The sequence below is a fragment of the Lepus europaeus genome, chromosome 19, assembly GCF_033115175.1.
Source record: "Lepus europaeus isolate LE1 chromosome 19, mLepTim1.pri, whole genome shotgun sequence".
Taxonomy (NCBI): domain Eukaryota; kingdom Metazoa; phylum Chordata; class Mammalia; order Lagomorpha; family Leporidae; genus Lepus; species Lepus europaeus.
In genome coordinates, this window is record NC_084845.1 from 14,771,978 (window position 1) to 14,786,453 (window position 14,476).

General features: G+C 44.5%; 2 protein-coding genes across 9 annotated transcripts in view; one reads left to right on the forward strand and one right to left on the reverse strand.

Moving 5' to 3' along the window:
* ZNF567 (zinc finger protein 567) overlaps window positions 1–14,476 on the forward strand; it is a 29,820-nt gene that overhangs the window by 12,693 nt on the left and 2,651 nt on the right. For 4 of the 8 annotated variants that reach the window (XM_062176172.1, XM_062176171.1, XM_062176173.1 and 1 more), the window contains 2 exons: window positions 8,119–8,245; window positions 8,518–8,601. In XM_062176172.1, the coding sequence (XP_062032156.1) occupies window positions 8,119–8,245; window positions 8,518–8,601 (211 nt within the window). Of the gene's footprint in view, window positions 1–3,302; window positions 3,416–7,795; window positions 8,015–8,118; window positions 8,246–8,497; window positions 8,602–14,476 lie in introns of those variants that run through there. The other 4 variants (XM_062176175.1, XM_062176176.1, XM_062176170.1 and 1 more) reach the window with 3 other exon arrangements.
* Window positions 1–14,476, reverse strand: part of ZNF146 (zinc finger protein 146) — a 59,952-nt gene that overhangs the window by 731 nt on the left and 44,745 nt on the right. The window lies entirely within an intron of this gene.

The window sequence follows — 14,476 nt, forward strand, 5'->3', positions numbered from 1 at the left end:
GTATGATGTCAGCTGTCTTTTCTAGCTACATGCCATCAAGTTGAAGGAATGTTTTCTATTCCTACTTGATTAGAGGTGTTTATCATGAATAGATACTGAATTTTGTTTAATTTTTTTTGAGATGATTATATGATTTTCCTACTTTATTCTGATATGATTAATTCCACTGTTGATTTTTATTACTTGAAAGGCAGAGACAGAGGGAGAAAGAGACAGACAGATCTTTCATCCACTGGTTCATTCCCCAAATGGCAGCAGTAGCCATGGCTGAGCCAGGCCAAAGCCAGGAACCATGAACCATATCTGGGTTTCCCAAGTGGATACAGGGGCCTGAGCACTTGAGCCATCTTCTACTACTTTCCCAGGCTATCAGTGGGGAGTTGGATTGGAAGTGGAGCAGCCCAGACTCAAACTGGTGCCCAGGGCTGGCACCGTGGCTCACTTGGCTAATCCTCCACCTGTGGCGCCGGCATCCCATACGGGCATCGGGTTCTAGTCCCGGTTGCTCCTCTTCCAGTCCAGCTCTCAGCTGTGGCACAGGAGGGCAGTGGAGGGTGGCCCAAGTGCTTGGGCCCCTGCACCCGCATGGGAGACCAGGAGGAAGCACCTGGCTCCTGGCTTTGGATCAGCATAGCGCCGGCTGTAGTGGCCATTTTGGGGGTGAACCAATGGAAGGAAGACCTTTCTTTCATTAGCAAAAATAGTCCATTTGTTCTTGAAAAATGTATTGTACAACTTTTAAACATGGTGTTCTAGGTTTTCCTACCGGCGCCACGGCTCACTGGGCTAGTCCTCTGCCTGTGGTGCCGGCATCCCAGGTTCTAGTCCCGGTCGGGGCACTGGATTCTGTCCCGGTTGCTCCTCTTCCAGTCCAGCTCTCTGCTGTAGCCTGGGAGTGCAGTGGAGGATGGCCCAGGTGTTTGGGCTGTATACCCACATGGGAGACCAGGAGGAAGCACCTGGCTCCTTCCTTTGGATGGGCGCAGCGCACCGGCTGCAGCAGCCATTGGGGGGTGAACCAACGGAAAAGGAAGACCTTTTTCTCTGTCTCTCTCACTGTCCACTCTGCCTGTCAAAAAAAAAAAAAAAGTGTTCTAGGGGCCAGCGCTGTGGCATAGTAGGCTAAGCTTCTGCCTGCAGCACCGGCATCCCATATGGGCACCAGTTTGTGTCCTAGCCACTCCACTTGCAGTCCAGCTCTTGGCTTATGGACTGGGAAAGCAGTGGAAGACAGCCCAAGTGCTTGCTCTCTTTCACCTGTGTAGGGGACCCAGAGGAAGCTCCAGGCTCCTGACTTCAGATCAGCCCAGCTCCGGCCATTGTAGCCATTTGGGGATTGAACCAGCGAATGGAAGACCTTTCTCTCTCTCTTCCTCTGTCTGTAGTTCTGCCACTCAAATAAATAAAATCATAAAAAAGGGGGGGGGGTGTTCTGTAAGTGTCCAGTGGGTTTAGATGATTAATATTAATATTCTTTTTCCATCATTTTACTTTTAGACTATTTGTATCTTTGGTATGTAAAATGTTCCTTTTTTTATTTTAGAATTTTTTTATTTTCACTCCATTTGAGAGACAGAGACAGATGGATAAAGAACTTCATTCACCGATTCACTCCCCAGTCAGAGCTGGGCCAGGCCCAAGCCAGGAGCTCAGAACTCAGAATCTGAGTCTCCCACATAGGTGGCCTGGTCCCAATAACTTCAGTCTTCATCTATTGCCTCCCAGAGTACACACTGGCAGGAAGCTAGATTGGAAGTGGAGGAGCTAGGACTTGAACCAGGCATATATGGGTAAAGTGGTGACTTAACCATTTTATCACACACCCATCCCAAAATATGTGTCTTTAACACTGAATATATTTGAGTCTTTCTTTTTTAGGCATTTAATAATGTCTTCCTTCTTAAAGGAGTGCTTAATCCATTTTGGGGGCCAGTTTTTGTTTTTTTGGTTTTTTTTTTTTTTAAGACAGAGAAACCAATCTTCTATCTACTGGTTCTCTCCCCAGATTACTGCAATGGCCAGGGCTGGGCCATGCTGAAGCCAAGAGCCAGGAACTTCTTTAGGTTTCCCACATGGGTGGCAGGAGCCCAAGTACTTGGGCTGTCTTCCACTGCTTTTTCCAGGCTATTAATGGGGAGCTTAATTGGAAGTGGAGCAGCTGGGACACAAATCAGCACCCATATAGGATACCAGTGTCATAATTGGCAGCTTTACCAGCTATGCTACAACACTGGCCCAACTCTGCTATTTTTTTAAATTATAATATTTAATTTTTAACAGGTTCAGTGTGGTTTGTAGGTACAATCCTAGGAACATAATATTCCCTTCCTCTCTCCCTCTGTGCTATTTTTTAATTGTTTAACTTGTTTTTAAATAGAATCTATTTTTTATTATAACAATTTTAGGTTCACCACAGCACTGAGCAGAAAACAGAGAATATTCTCATCACTCTCTGCACGAGTGCACAGCTTCCCCCACTACAACATCCTGCACCGCAATGGTGTATTGGTTATAGTGAACTACCTTGACACATCATTATCACCCAAAGTCCATTTTTAAATTAGGGTTTACTCATTTTTTTTAAGATCTATTTTTATTTGAAAGACAGAGTTACAGAGAGAGGTAGAGCCAGAGAGAGAGAAAGTCTTCCATTCCATTGGTTCACTCCCCAAATGGCTGCAGTGGCCAGAGCTTAGCTGATCCAAAGCCAGGAGCCAGGAGCTTCTTCTGGGTCTCCCACGTGGGTGCAGGGGCCCAAGGAGTTGGGCCATCTTCTACTACCTTCCCAGGCCATAGCAGAGAGCTGGAGTGGAGCAGCCAGGACTCAAACCGGTGTCCATATGGGATGCTGGCACTGCAGGCTGGGGCCTTAACCTGCTACACCATAGCACTGGCCCCTAGAGTTTACTCTTAATAGTGTATATTCTGTGGATCACCATCATACTGTCATACAGAACAGTTCACTGTCCTAAGAATCTGATTGATTCTGCATGTTCATCCCTCTTCTCCCTGCCCCACTGAACCCTTGACAACCACTGATGTTTTTATTTATTCCAAAGTTTTGCCATTGATCTTACACCATTATAGTTTCATTTACTTATGCCCTATGTTTTGTTTTTCATTTGCCATGTATGTGGTATTTATGTCTGTAATGAATGGTATTAAAATGTTTAAACCAAGGATCTAAAGCCCACAGGCCAGGTGTGGGCACTGTGGGGCAATGAGTTAAGCTGCTGCTTGAGATACCTGCATCCCATATTGGAGTGCTGATCTGGGTCCTGGTGACTCTGCTCTCGATCCAGCTTCCTGCATGCATCCTTGGAGGCAACAGATGACGGTTCAAGTGTTCAGGGCTCTGCCACCCACATGGGAGACCTGGATGGCGTTCTGGACTCCTGACTTCGGCCTGGCCCAGGTTTGGCTGTTGAAGGCATTTGGGGAATAAACCAGCAGATGAAAGACCTCTTTCTGTTGCTTTAAAATAGATGAAAATATATAAATATTTAAAAGCATATTAAATTTTTTTAAAGGTTTATTTTTTTATTTGAAAGGCAGAGTTACAGAGATGCAGAGGCAGAGAGAGAGAGAGAGAGAAAGGTCTTCATCTGCTGGTTCACTCCCCAGATGGCAGCAACGGAGCTAGGCCAACTTGAAGCCAGGAGCCAGGAGCTTCTTCCAGGTCTCCCATGCGGGTACAGGGGCCAAAGGACTTGGGCCATCTTCTACTGCTTTCCTGGGCCATAACAGAGAGCTGGATCGGAAGTGGAGCACCCATGTGGGATGCTGGCACGGCAGGCAGCAGCTTTACTCACTAAGCCATAGCGCTGGCACCTAAAAATAATTTTAAAAAAGTAAATAAGCCTGCAGGTAAATTCAACCTGCTACCTGTTTTTTTGTTTTGTTTTTGTTTTTGACAGAGTGGATGGGGCGGGGAGAGTGAGAGAGAGAGAAAAGTCTTCCTTTGCCGTTGGTTCACCCTCCAATGGCTGCCACGGCCGGTGCGCTGCGGCCGGCGCATCGCGCTGATCCGAAGCCAGGAGCCAGGTGCTTCTCCTGGTCTCCCATGAGGGTGCAGGGCCCAAGGATTTGGGCCATCCTCCACTGCACTCCCGGGACACAGCAGAGAGCTGGCCTGGAAGAGGGGCAACCAGGACAGCATCCGGTGCCCCGACCGGGACTAGAACCCGGTGTGCCGGCGCCGCTAGGCAGAGGATCAGCCTGTTGAGCCACGGCGCTGGCCTGCTGCCTGTTTTTATACAGATTTGGAGCTAAGAGTAGTTTTTACCTTTGCAATGTTTGAAAAAATTCAAAATAAAATTTTTTCACATGAAATTCAAATTTCAGTATCCAGAAATAAGTTCTATTGACATACAACTTTGTTCATTCACTTACATATTATTTATGGGTTATTTTATGCTAAAATATCATTTATCTTTTAAAGTAGAAAGAAAATGAATACTTATGGCTATTATGTGTATCTTCTCATTTTCGTCATTACTTCCTGAGGACTTTAGTTAACACCTGGTGTTATTTTTATCTTCAGCCTAAAGAACTTCCTTTTTCAGCTTATTTAATGAATAGAAATTTTTAAAAAAGATTTATTTTATCTTAAAGGTAGAGTGACAGAGAAAGAGATTTTTCATCTGCTGGTTCCCTCCCCAGATGACCACATCAGCTAGGGCTGGGCCAGGCCAAAGCGAGTAGTCTAGAATTCTATCTAGGTCTCCCACATGGGTGGCAGGGGCCTAGGTACTTGGGCCATCCTCCACTACTTTTCCAGGCACATCAATCAGGAGCAGGAACAGAAGTGGAGCAGTCAGGACTTGAACCAGGACTCCAAACATTGGATGCCGCTGTTGTAGGTGGCAGCTTAACTCATTGTGCCACAATGCCAGCCCCTTGCTTTGATGGTACAGTTCTGCTGCTGTTAAATTCTCCCAGGTTTTATCTGTGTTGCCTTTACATGCTTTTACTGGATATAGAATCCTTAGTTTGCATTATCTTTGGGTTTTAGCAATTTAATTTGGATTTGGCCAAGTGTACTCTTTATTTTGGGACCATTCACTTTGTCACAAATTTTTTGCTAAGTTTGAATATGTTGGGCCATTATTTCCTTAACATTTTTCATTTTTCCTTTTGAGGGACTGCAGCTGCAACTGGGTTGGATTACTTTGACCCATAGACCTATTCACCTTTTCATGTTCTTTTGCTGTTGTTCTATTCAAAGTTCTTATTTTCTGTTGATCTGTTTATAAGGTTACTGATTCTTCTGTGATGTGCTTTGGAGTGTTTTCTACTGAATTTTTTCATTCCAGTTAGTGTGCTTTCTCATTCTTGAGTTTTCATTTGTTGCTTTCTTAATACTTTATATTTTGAGATTCCACTTCAGAGTTTACATACTTTCTATGAACACATTTAGAATAGCTGCTTTTTAATTTTTTTTTTTTTTTTGACAGGCAGAGTTAGAGAGAGAGAGACAGAGAAAAAGGTCTTCCTTCTGTTGGATCAACCCCCAAATGGCTGCACAGCTGGCGCTGCGCAATCCGAAGCCAGGAGCCAGGTGCTTCATCCTGGTCTGCCATGCAGGCGCAGGGCCCAAGAACTTGGGCCATCCTCCACTGCACTCCCGGGCCACAGCAGAGAGCAGGACTGGAAGAGGAAAACCGGACTAGTACCCGGCACCCCAACTGGGACTAGAACCTGGTGTGCCGGCACTGCAGGCGGAGGATTAGCCTAGTGAGCCACAGCACTGGCCTAGAATAGCTGCTTTGAAGGTTGTTTTTTGTTTGTTTGGTTTTTTTTTTTTTTTCCCCTTTGGCAAAATCAAACCCCAGAGCTCACAAGGAATCAGTTTCTCTGTGTTTATGTGAATGCAGATCATATTCCCTATTCCCCTTACACATTTTGTTTTGTTTGAATGTCCACTATTTTCTGCTGGAAATTGCACTTCATGAGTAATAAATTAATCTAAATTTTTATGTTGTTCTGAGGATAATTGTGGTTCCCCTCTCCCCACCCCCCAAATAGACAGTTAACTTGCTTAGAATGAAACCTCAGGGGCCGGCGCTGTGGCTCACTTGGTTAATCCTCTGCCTGTGGCGCCAGCATCCCATGTGGGTGCCGGTTCTAGTCCTGGCTGCTCCTCTTCCAGTCCAGCTCTCAGCTGTGGCCCAGGAGGGCAGTGGAGGATGGCCCAAGTGCTGGGGCTCCTGCACCCGCATGGGAGACCAGGAGGAAGCACCTGGCTCCTGGCTTCGGATCGGCGCAGCGCAAGCTGTGGCGGCCATTTGTGGGGTGAACCAACGGAAGGAAGACCTTTCTCTCTGTCTCTCTCTCTCACTGTCTATAACTCTACCTGTCAAATAAAAAAAAAAAAACTATTTACTTTTTTTTAAGATTCTATTTATTTATTTGAGAGGTAGAATTACAGAGAGAGGGAAAGACAGAGAGAAAGGTCTTCCTTCCGTTGGTTCACCCCACAAATAGCTGCAATAGTCAGAGCTTAGCAGCTCCAAAGCCAGGAGCCAGGATTTTCTTCAGTGTCTCCCACGTGGATGCAGGGGCCGAAGGACTTGGGCCATCCTCTGTTGCTTTGCCAGGCCATAGCAGAGAGCTGGATTTTCTGCTTTACCTAACACATTTGTGTGAGGAAGATGGAGTCTTCCTGCTTGGTGAAACCTAAGTAATTATTCCACTTTTGTGATACATTGTATCTTGTATATATTTTCATGTTGTACCTGTCACACCATTTTGAAGGTTTGTGCTTATATATATATACTTTCTTTCATGTATTACATGTCTCTGAGACTATAACTTCTCCTGAGCAGGGACAGTTTCATTTGCTTTGGCACCTCCTTAAACCATACAGGCTTGTTTTTAAACCAGTACAGGTTTGGGGCATAACGTAACTTCACAGGGCAGGGGAAATCTGCTTAGATGACAATTAAGATGGCCTAAGATGACAATTACGATGACCTGTATCCCGTATCTGAGTGCCAGGGTTCAATACCCAGCTGCTGCTCCTGACTTCAGCTTCCAGCTAATCTAGACCCTGGAAAGCAATGGTAATGACTCAAGTAACTGGGTGTCTGCCACCCAAGTGGAACGCCTGGATTGAGTTACTGTCTCCCAACTTAGGCCCCTGGCCCAGTTCAGTGCCACTGCAACTATTTGTGGGGTGGAAGTAGGGTTAGGGAGAACCAGCAGGTGGGAGTGCCCTCTCTCTCCTGACTGTTCTTAAATAGATAGATAAAGCGACTTGACATGGAATGCTTTTAGAATGCATTATTAGAGAGTTCAGTGGCAGGTATTTTCCCCCACAGTATAAATCACAAAGAAAATTATAATCTTCACTTTAGAAAGTTTCATAATTAATACTATAATGGAGCAGAGTTAAAAGTGGTTCCCAGGGCCGGCGCCGCAGCTCTCTAGGCTAATCCTCTGCCTAGGGCGCTGGCACCCTGGATTCTAATCCCAGTCGGGGCGCCGGATTCTGTCCTGGTTGCTCCTCTTCCAGTCAAGCTCTCTGCTGTGGTCCGGGAAGGCAGTGGAGGATGGCCCAGGTCCTTGGGCCCTGCACCCGCATGGGAGACAAGGAGGAAGCACCTGGCTCCTGGCTTCGGATCAGCGCACCACGCCGGCTGCAACGCGCCGGCTGTAGCGGCCACTTGGGGGGTGAACCAACGGCAAAGGAAGACCTTTTTTTCTCTCTCTCTCTCACTGTCTAACTCTGCCTGTCAAAAAAAAAAAAAAAGTGGTTCCCAGAACTGGTGCTGTGGCATAGCAGGTAAAACCTGCAGTCCCAGCTGCTTCACTTCCAATCCAGCTCTCTGCTATGGCCTGGGAAAGCAGTAGAAGATGGCCCAAGTCCTTGGGACCCTGCGCCCATGTGGGAGACCCAGAAGAAGCTCCTGGCACCTGGCTTCAGATTGGCGCAGCTCCGGCCATTAAAGCCAATTGGGGAGTGAACCAGTGGATGGAAGACCTCTCTCTCTCTCTGCCTCTCCTTCTCTCTGTGTGTAACTCTTTCAAATAAATAAATAAATCTTATAAAAAATTTTTTAAAAAAGTGGTTCCCAGTGTCTTGGTCAATCTGATCACAATTCCAATCAATTACAGGGATCATTGTCATTCAAAGATGTGACTGTGGACTTTACTCAAGAAGAGTGGCAGCACCTCGATCCTGCTCAGAAGACTCTCTACATGGATGTGATGTTGGAAAACTATTGCCACCTCATCTCTGTGGGTAAGAAAAACCATTTGGAACTTCCAGTATCATTCGTTTCTCTTCTAGTACCTGAAATATGTGTAACCTTGAATTTCAGGGATACGGGGTGATGAATTCTTTTTGGGAGCAGAAAGGATTCTTGTTTCTTAACTTGCCTTATGCAAGCTGCTGAGTTTACTGTTACAAAAATTAGTATCATCATTTATAGTAACTGAACATAACACGTTACTCCTTTATCAAAGATACTGAAGCCAACCAACTTCAGTTAAGTCTTTATTTTTCCATATCAGGGTGTCACATGACCAAGCCTGATGTGATCCTCAAACTGGAACGAGGAGAAGAGCCATGGACATCATTTGTAGGTCACACCTTAGGTGAGTTTCTAACTGCCCAGCAGATGATACCTAATACAAAGCAAGTTTTAAAGGGGTCAAATTGAGAGTAGTACTTTTGAAGTGTTTTAGGATTATCTATTTAAATGGCCTTCATAACTACAAAACTTTAAACTAGACTCTTAAATATTATTCTTCCCAAATACATTGTTTTCTAGTTTTCTTGTTGTTATATCAAGACAGTTGCCACAGTTTGTCTAAAAGGCAGCTTATAGGGGCCTGTATTGTGGTGCAGTGAGTTTAAGCCACCCCCTGTGCTACCAGCACCTCATATGAGTACTTACTGGTTTTCCAGCTGCTCCCCTTTGGATCCAGCTCCCTACTGGTGGCCTGGAAAAGCAGCTAAAGATGACCTAAGTGCTTTGGCCTCTGCCACCCATGTAGGAGACCTGGATGAAGCTCCTGGTTATTGGCTTCAGCCCAGCCTGGCTCCAGCTGTTGCAGCCATTTGGAGAATGACCCAGCAGATGGAAGACTGACTGACTCTCTCTCTCTCCCTCTCCGTATCTCTATAACTCTGTAGGGCTTTTGTTTGTTTTTAAAGAGAGGGAGAGATGGAGAAATCTTCCAGCCACTGGTTCACTCCCCAGATGGCCACAATGGCTAGGGCTGGGATGGCCCAAAACTAGGAGTCAGGAACTTTATCTGGTCTACCACATGGGTGCAAGGGCCCAAGTACTTGGGCCATCTTCAGCTGCTTTCCCAGGCCATTAGCAGGGAGGTACATTGGAAGCGGAGCTGGGACCAAAACTAGTATATGGGATGCTGTCTATCACAGGTGGCGCTTTAACTGCTACGCCATGAGGTGGCTCCATTCCACCTTTCAGATAAATAAATAAATCTTTTCTTTTTAAAGGCTTATGGCTCATTTCGACTAAGTTTTTTTTTATTAATGTCTCTCTATATAGCATTCTTAGTCCTTTTGATGATATCATAGATTGCTTTCAAGTATTCTTTTTCTTTAAAAAAGAGAAACTTCTTGGTTGGGGCTGACACTGTGGCTCACTTGGTTAATCCTCCACCTGTGGTGCCGGCATCCCACATGGGTGCCAGGTTCTAGTCCCGGTTGCTCTTCTTCCAGTCCAGCTTTCTGCTGTGGCCCAGCAGGGCAGTGGAGAATGCCCTATGTGCTTGGGCCCCTGCACCTGCATGGGAGACCAGGAGGAAGCACCTGGCTCCTGGCTTTGAATCAGCGCAGCGCTGACTGTAGTGGCCATTTGGGGAGTGAACCAAAGGAAGGAAGACCTTTTTCTCTCTCTCTCTCTTACTGTCTTTAACTCTACCTGTCAAATAAATTAAAAAAAAAAAAAGAGAGAGAGAGAGAGAGAAACTTCTTGGCTAATTGTGGTGGAATGAGAAGGCCATGCCAAGATGGCCACTGGCAAGCAAGTGTCAGTTACTCAGGAATGGCTTCAGTAACCCCCTGGGAAACCACCTGGCAACAGAGCCTGCCTGGCAACAGGCTGTGATTGGTTAGGGCATAAACCGGCTCTTGAACGGATTGGCTGCCTTGGCTATATAAGCTGCTGTAGCAACTGAAATAAACAAGTCTGCCAGCTGCTTGCCTCTGGCCTGCTTTCACCTGACTCCCGGGGTCTGTGTGGTGACTCTGCGCCTCTTGCCACCACCTCGCTCCTCCTCTCAGAACGAATCAACAGCAACAGCTAATGTTCTCTTTCATTACTTACTATTTCCTTTCTTTAGCTTTCCTTCATTATACCTCAGATTTGTTTTCTGTACCAGGTCTAAGTTCCCATTCTCACCATAAATCTAGCTGTTGGGCGGCTGGCATTGTTTCATAATAGGTTAAGATGCCTCCTGGAATGTCAGGTTCGCATATGGGTGCTCATTGAGTCCCAGCTGCTCCACTTTTGATCCAGCTCTCTACTGATGTGCCTGAGAAAGCAATGGAGGATGGCCCAAGTACTTGGGGCCCTGCACCCACATGGGAGACCTGGAAGAAGCTCCTGGCCTTGACCTGGCCCAGTCCCAACCATTGAGGCCATTTAGGGAATGAACCAGCAGATGGAAGGTCTCTTCCTTTATCTCTGCCTCTGTGTGTGTGTGTGTGTGTAATTCTATCTTTCAAAAGAAAAAAAATCTAGCTGTCAATTATAAAATTCATTTGGCTCAGCTCAGACTGATAATTCCACAATCATCATTTTCCTCCATTAAATTTTTGTGGCTCATTTTATATGACTGGTCATTACTCCTGAAATCAACACTTGGTTTGCTAAAACAGACCTCATTCCTTATTACCATGTTCCTTGTGTGCTTAATGTAGATTTTCTCTTTTCTTCCCCACTGTGACCATTATTATCCGAACAATGCCTAGCACATGATAATATCATAAACACACACACTTTAATAGATGTTGTTTCACTGTACTTCACTCTTATTTCACTAATTTGTTGTCAAGGGATCTGCTTCTAAATTATAATCCCAGGGCCAGGGCTGTGGTGAAGCAAGTAAAACTGCTGTCTGCAGCACGGGCATCCCACATAGCTGCCGGTTCAAGCCCCAGCTGCTCCACTTCTGATCCAGCTCCCACTAATGCATCTGGGAAAGCAGCCTAAGAAGGCCCAAATACTTTGGCTCCTGTTCCCACATGGGAGACCCAGAAGAAGCTCCTGGGTCCTGGCTTTGGATCAGCTCAGCTCCGCTCTGGATATTGCAGCCATTTGAGGAGTGAACCAGAGGATGGAAGATCTCTCTTCTTTCTCTATAACTCTTTCAAATAAAATAAATAAATCTTTAAAAAAAATTATAATCCCATCTGTTGTCAGACATAAGCTCTTGGCTTTATGTAAATGGCTCTACCACTCATTTTTTCCTACTACCACTGTAATCCCTCAGGATTTGTACAGTCTATCTTCTTGCCTATTTTGTGATATGTCAGAAATGAAAACCACTTTTTTCAGCTCTTAAATTCGTTTCCATTATCTATTTCTAAATTATTTTGTTCCAGCCATGATATCAGCTTGAATCTTCTTTGTCATCATTTCTTGTGGATCTGTTTACAGTTTGTGATCAGTCTGTGAAATACATTGATCCAACAGAATTCTCATTTCTCACTGATTTTATACAAAATGACCACTCCTATTTCATGTCTTCATTATTGTAATTATGGTCTAGTTTTGTGATAATTTTGTCCTAACTCATACAGTTTACACTGTTATTTTCCTAACAGTAAATATAACCATGTGCTTTATATTTCTTATTACTTATTTTACAAAATTTAAATTCTTTGTGAGACAGGAAGCCATCTGTTCTTTCAGCTTTCTCTTTCTTGTAGAAACTTCTTTTTTTTATTTTTATTTTTTATTTTTTGACAGGCAGAGTGGACAGTGAGAGAGAGACAGAGAGAAAGGTCTTCCTTTTTGCCGTTGGTTCACCCTCCAATGGCCGCTGCGGTAGGCGCGCTGCGGCCGACGCACCGCGCTGATCCGATGGCAGGAGCCAGGTGCTTCTCCTGGTCTCCCATCGGGTGCAGGGCCCAAGGATTTGGGCCATCCTCCACTGCACTCCCTGGCCACAGCAGAGAGCTGGCCTGGAAGAGGGGCAACTGGGACAGGATCGGTGCCCCGACCGGGACTAGAACACAGTGTGCCGGTGCCGCTAGGCAGAGGATTAGCCTATTGAGCCGCAGTGCCGGCTTCTTGTAGAAACTTCTTTCTAATGTCCAACTGATCTAATCTCTCAAGTATTCTCCACAAATGTAGGCATTAAATGGATACTTTTCATTGTGCTGTTCTATCCCTTCCTGTAATATATGTTGTTTAAGTCTCAAGATTTTTTCTCCATGAACTATTCCCTGATTGCTCCATGTATCTACCTTTCTGTATTCTGAATTCTGTGCTCCCTATGCTCTGCTCCCCAACACATACATACCTTGCTTTAATTTTGACAATATAATTTGATGCCATATAGTATATGCCTTATGCTTAAGGATTCCTTCCCCCCAAAGATAAGATCCTTTGTTTGAATTTCTTTATCATACTATATTCAGTACTTCATTGTTTGTGGAGCTATGTAGGGGAGATATGTTTTTCATCCATTCATAAAGCATATACTGGTTAAAATTCTTTTAGATATACCTGCCCATGTCATGACCCTAAATATACTTATTCAGGTGATTATACTGTATACCACCTATCAATGATACACAGTAATAATTTAAACTCAGAGTGGTTCAAACTATAACCAGTTAATTGTTAGTTTCTATAAGAAAGGGTTACTATCAAATCTGTATTTTTCATGAAATATTTGGCAATATGCAAGATTCTTAAAATTACTTCTCTAGACCATAAATAAATTCACATTTTAAGGAAACAGCTTAAAGAGGTGGGGAAATATGTGAAGGGTTTTTGGAATAATATAATGTGGGGATTTTCTTCAGGTTTCTCTAAATATGAGTAGAAGTAAGACTGAGGCTTCTTGAGTCAAAAAACATAAGCACAGGACAGGGAGTAAGCAAGGTATGCATAGAACAATTAAGCACTAGGTGTGACTGACATAAACGTACTTCTTAGGGCTGACATTGGTCAGATATGTGAACAACCCTGAAATGGTGTGTGAATATTAAAAGTAAGCCTGATATAAAGTTTTGTGGGGCTGGCACTGTGGCACAGTTAAGTCTCCACTGGTGGTGCCAGTGTCCCATAAAGGTCCCAGTTCAAGTCCTAGCTGCTCCACTTCCCATCTAGCTCCCTGCTGACGGCCTGGGAAAGCAGTAGAAGATGGCCCAGGTGCTTGTGCCCCTGCAACCACGTTGGGGACCTGGAAGAGACTCCTGGCTCTTGGTTTTGGCTCAATCCAGCTCCAGCTGTTGCAGCCATTTGGGGAGTGAACCAGCCAATGGAAGATTTCTCTGTGTCTCCCTTCCTCTGTAACTCTGCCTCTCAAATTAATAAATGAAAAGAAAGGTGTTCTTTTTTTTTTTTTTTTTTGGACAGGCAGAGTTAGACTGTGAGAGAGAGAGAGACAGAAATAAAGGTCTTCCTTCCGTTGGTTCACCCCCCAAATGCCCGCTATGGCCGGCGCGCTGCGCCAATGGAAAGCCAGGAGCCAGGTGCTTCCTCCTGGTCTCCCATGTGGGTGCAGAGCCCAAGCACTTGGGCCATCCTCCACTGCCTTCCTGGGCCACAGCAGAGAGCTGGCCTGGAAGAGGAGCAACCGGGACAGAACCAGCGCCCCAACCAGGACTAGAACCCGGAGTGCTGGCGCCAAAGGCAGAGGATTATTAGCCTAGTGAGCCATGGCGCCGGCAAAAGTTTTATATATAAGAGAAATTTCTTGGTTATGTTAAATGGACTCAGGAAGAAACAGATTTTTATGCTAGTTTTATCATTGTTTCATTAGATTAAATGATTGCAGGGGAACTAACATCAAATATAACTAAAATTTATAAGAGAAATAAAAATTTAAAGTTATTGAATGACCTAGAACCAGATTGAACAAACTTGTCTTTCTGGTGTACCATATGAAAAACTGGAATGAAGGAATGCTACTTTATTGGAGAAAGCTTTAAACCAATATTTTCCCTAAAACTGGAAAAGTAAAAGTCAGCAGGTAAAAAGAATAGTAATTATAATTGATGGTCATGAGAGCAATCTGGAAATTTCAATTGAATATATTCTAGTCTGTTTAAAAGTTCCTGTTAGGGTATTTTTCTATTTTTCCACTCACATGAGAACATTATTCCCAGCTATTTGGAGGATTAGAGCTTAGATAATGGAATTGTTTTCGTAAATACTTAGGAAGTAGTTGTTACTTAAAAGGTGTAAGTAGCCAATAGCAACTACATGAAAAGGGAACATGTGTGGAACGATTGAAAGTGTTTTACCTCAGTAATCTA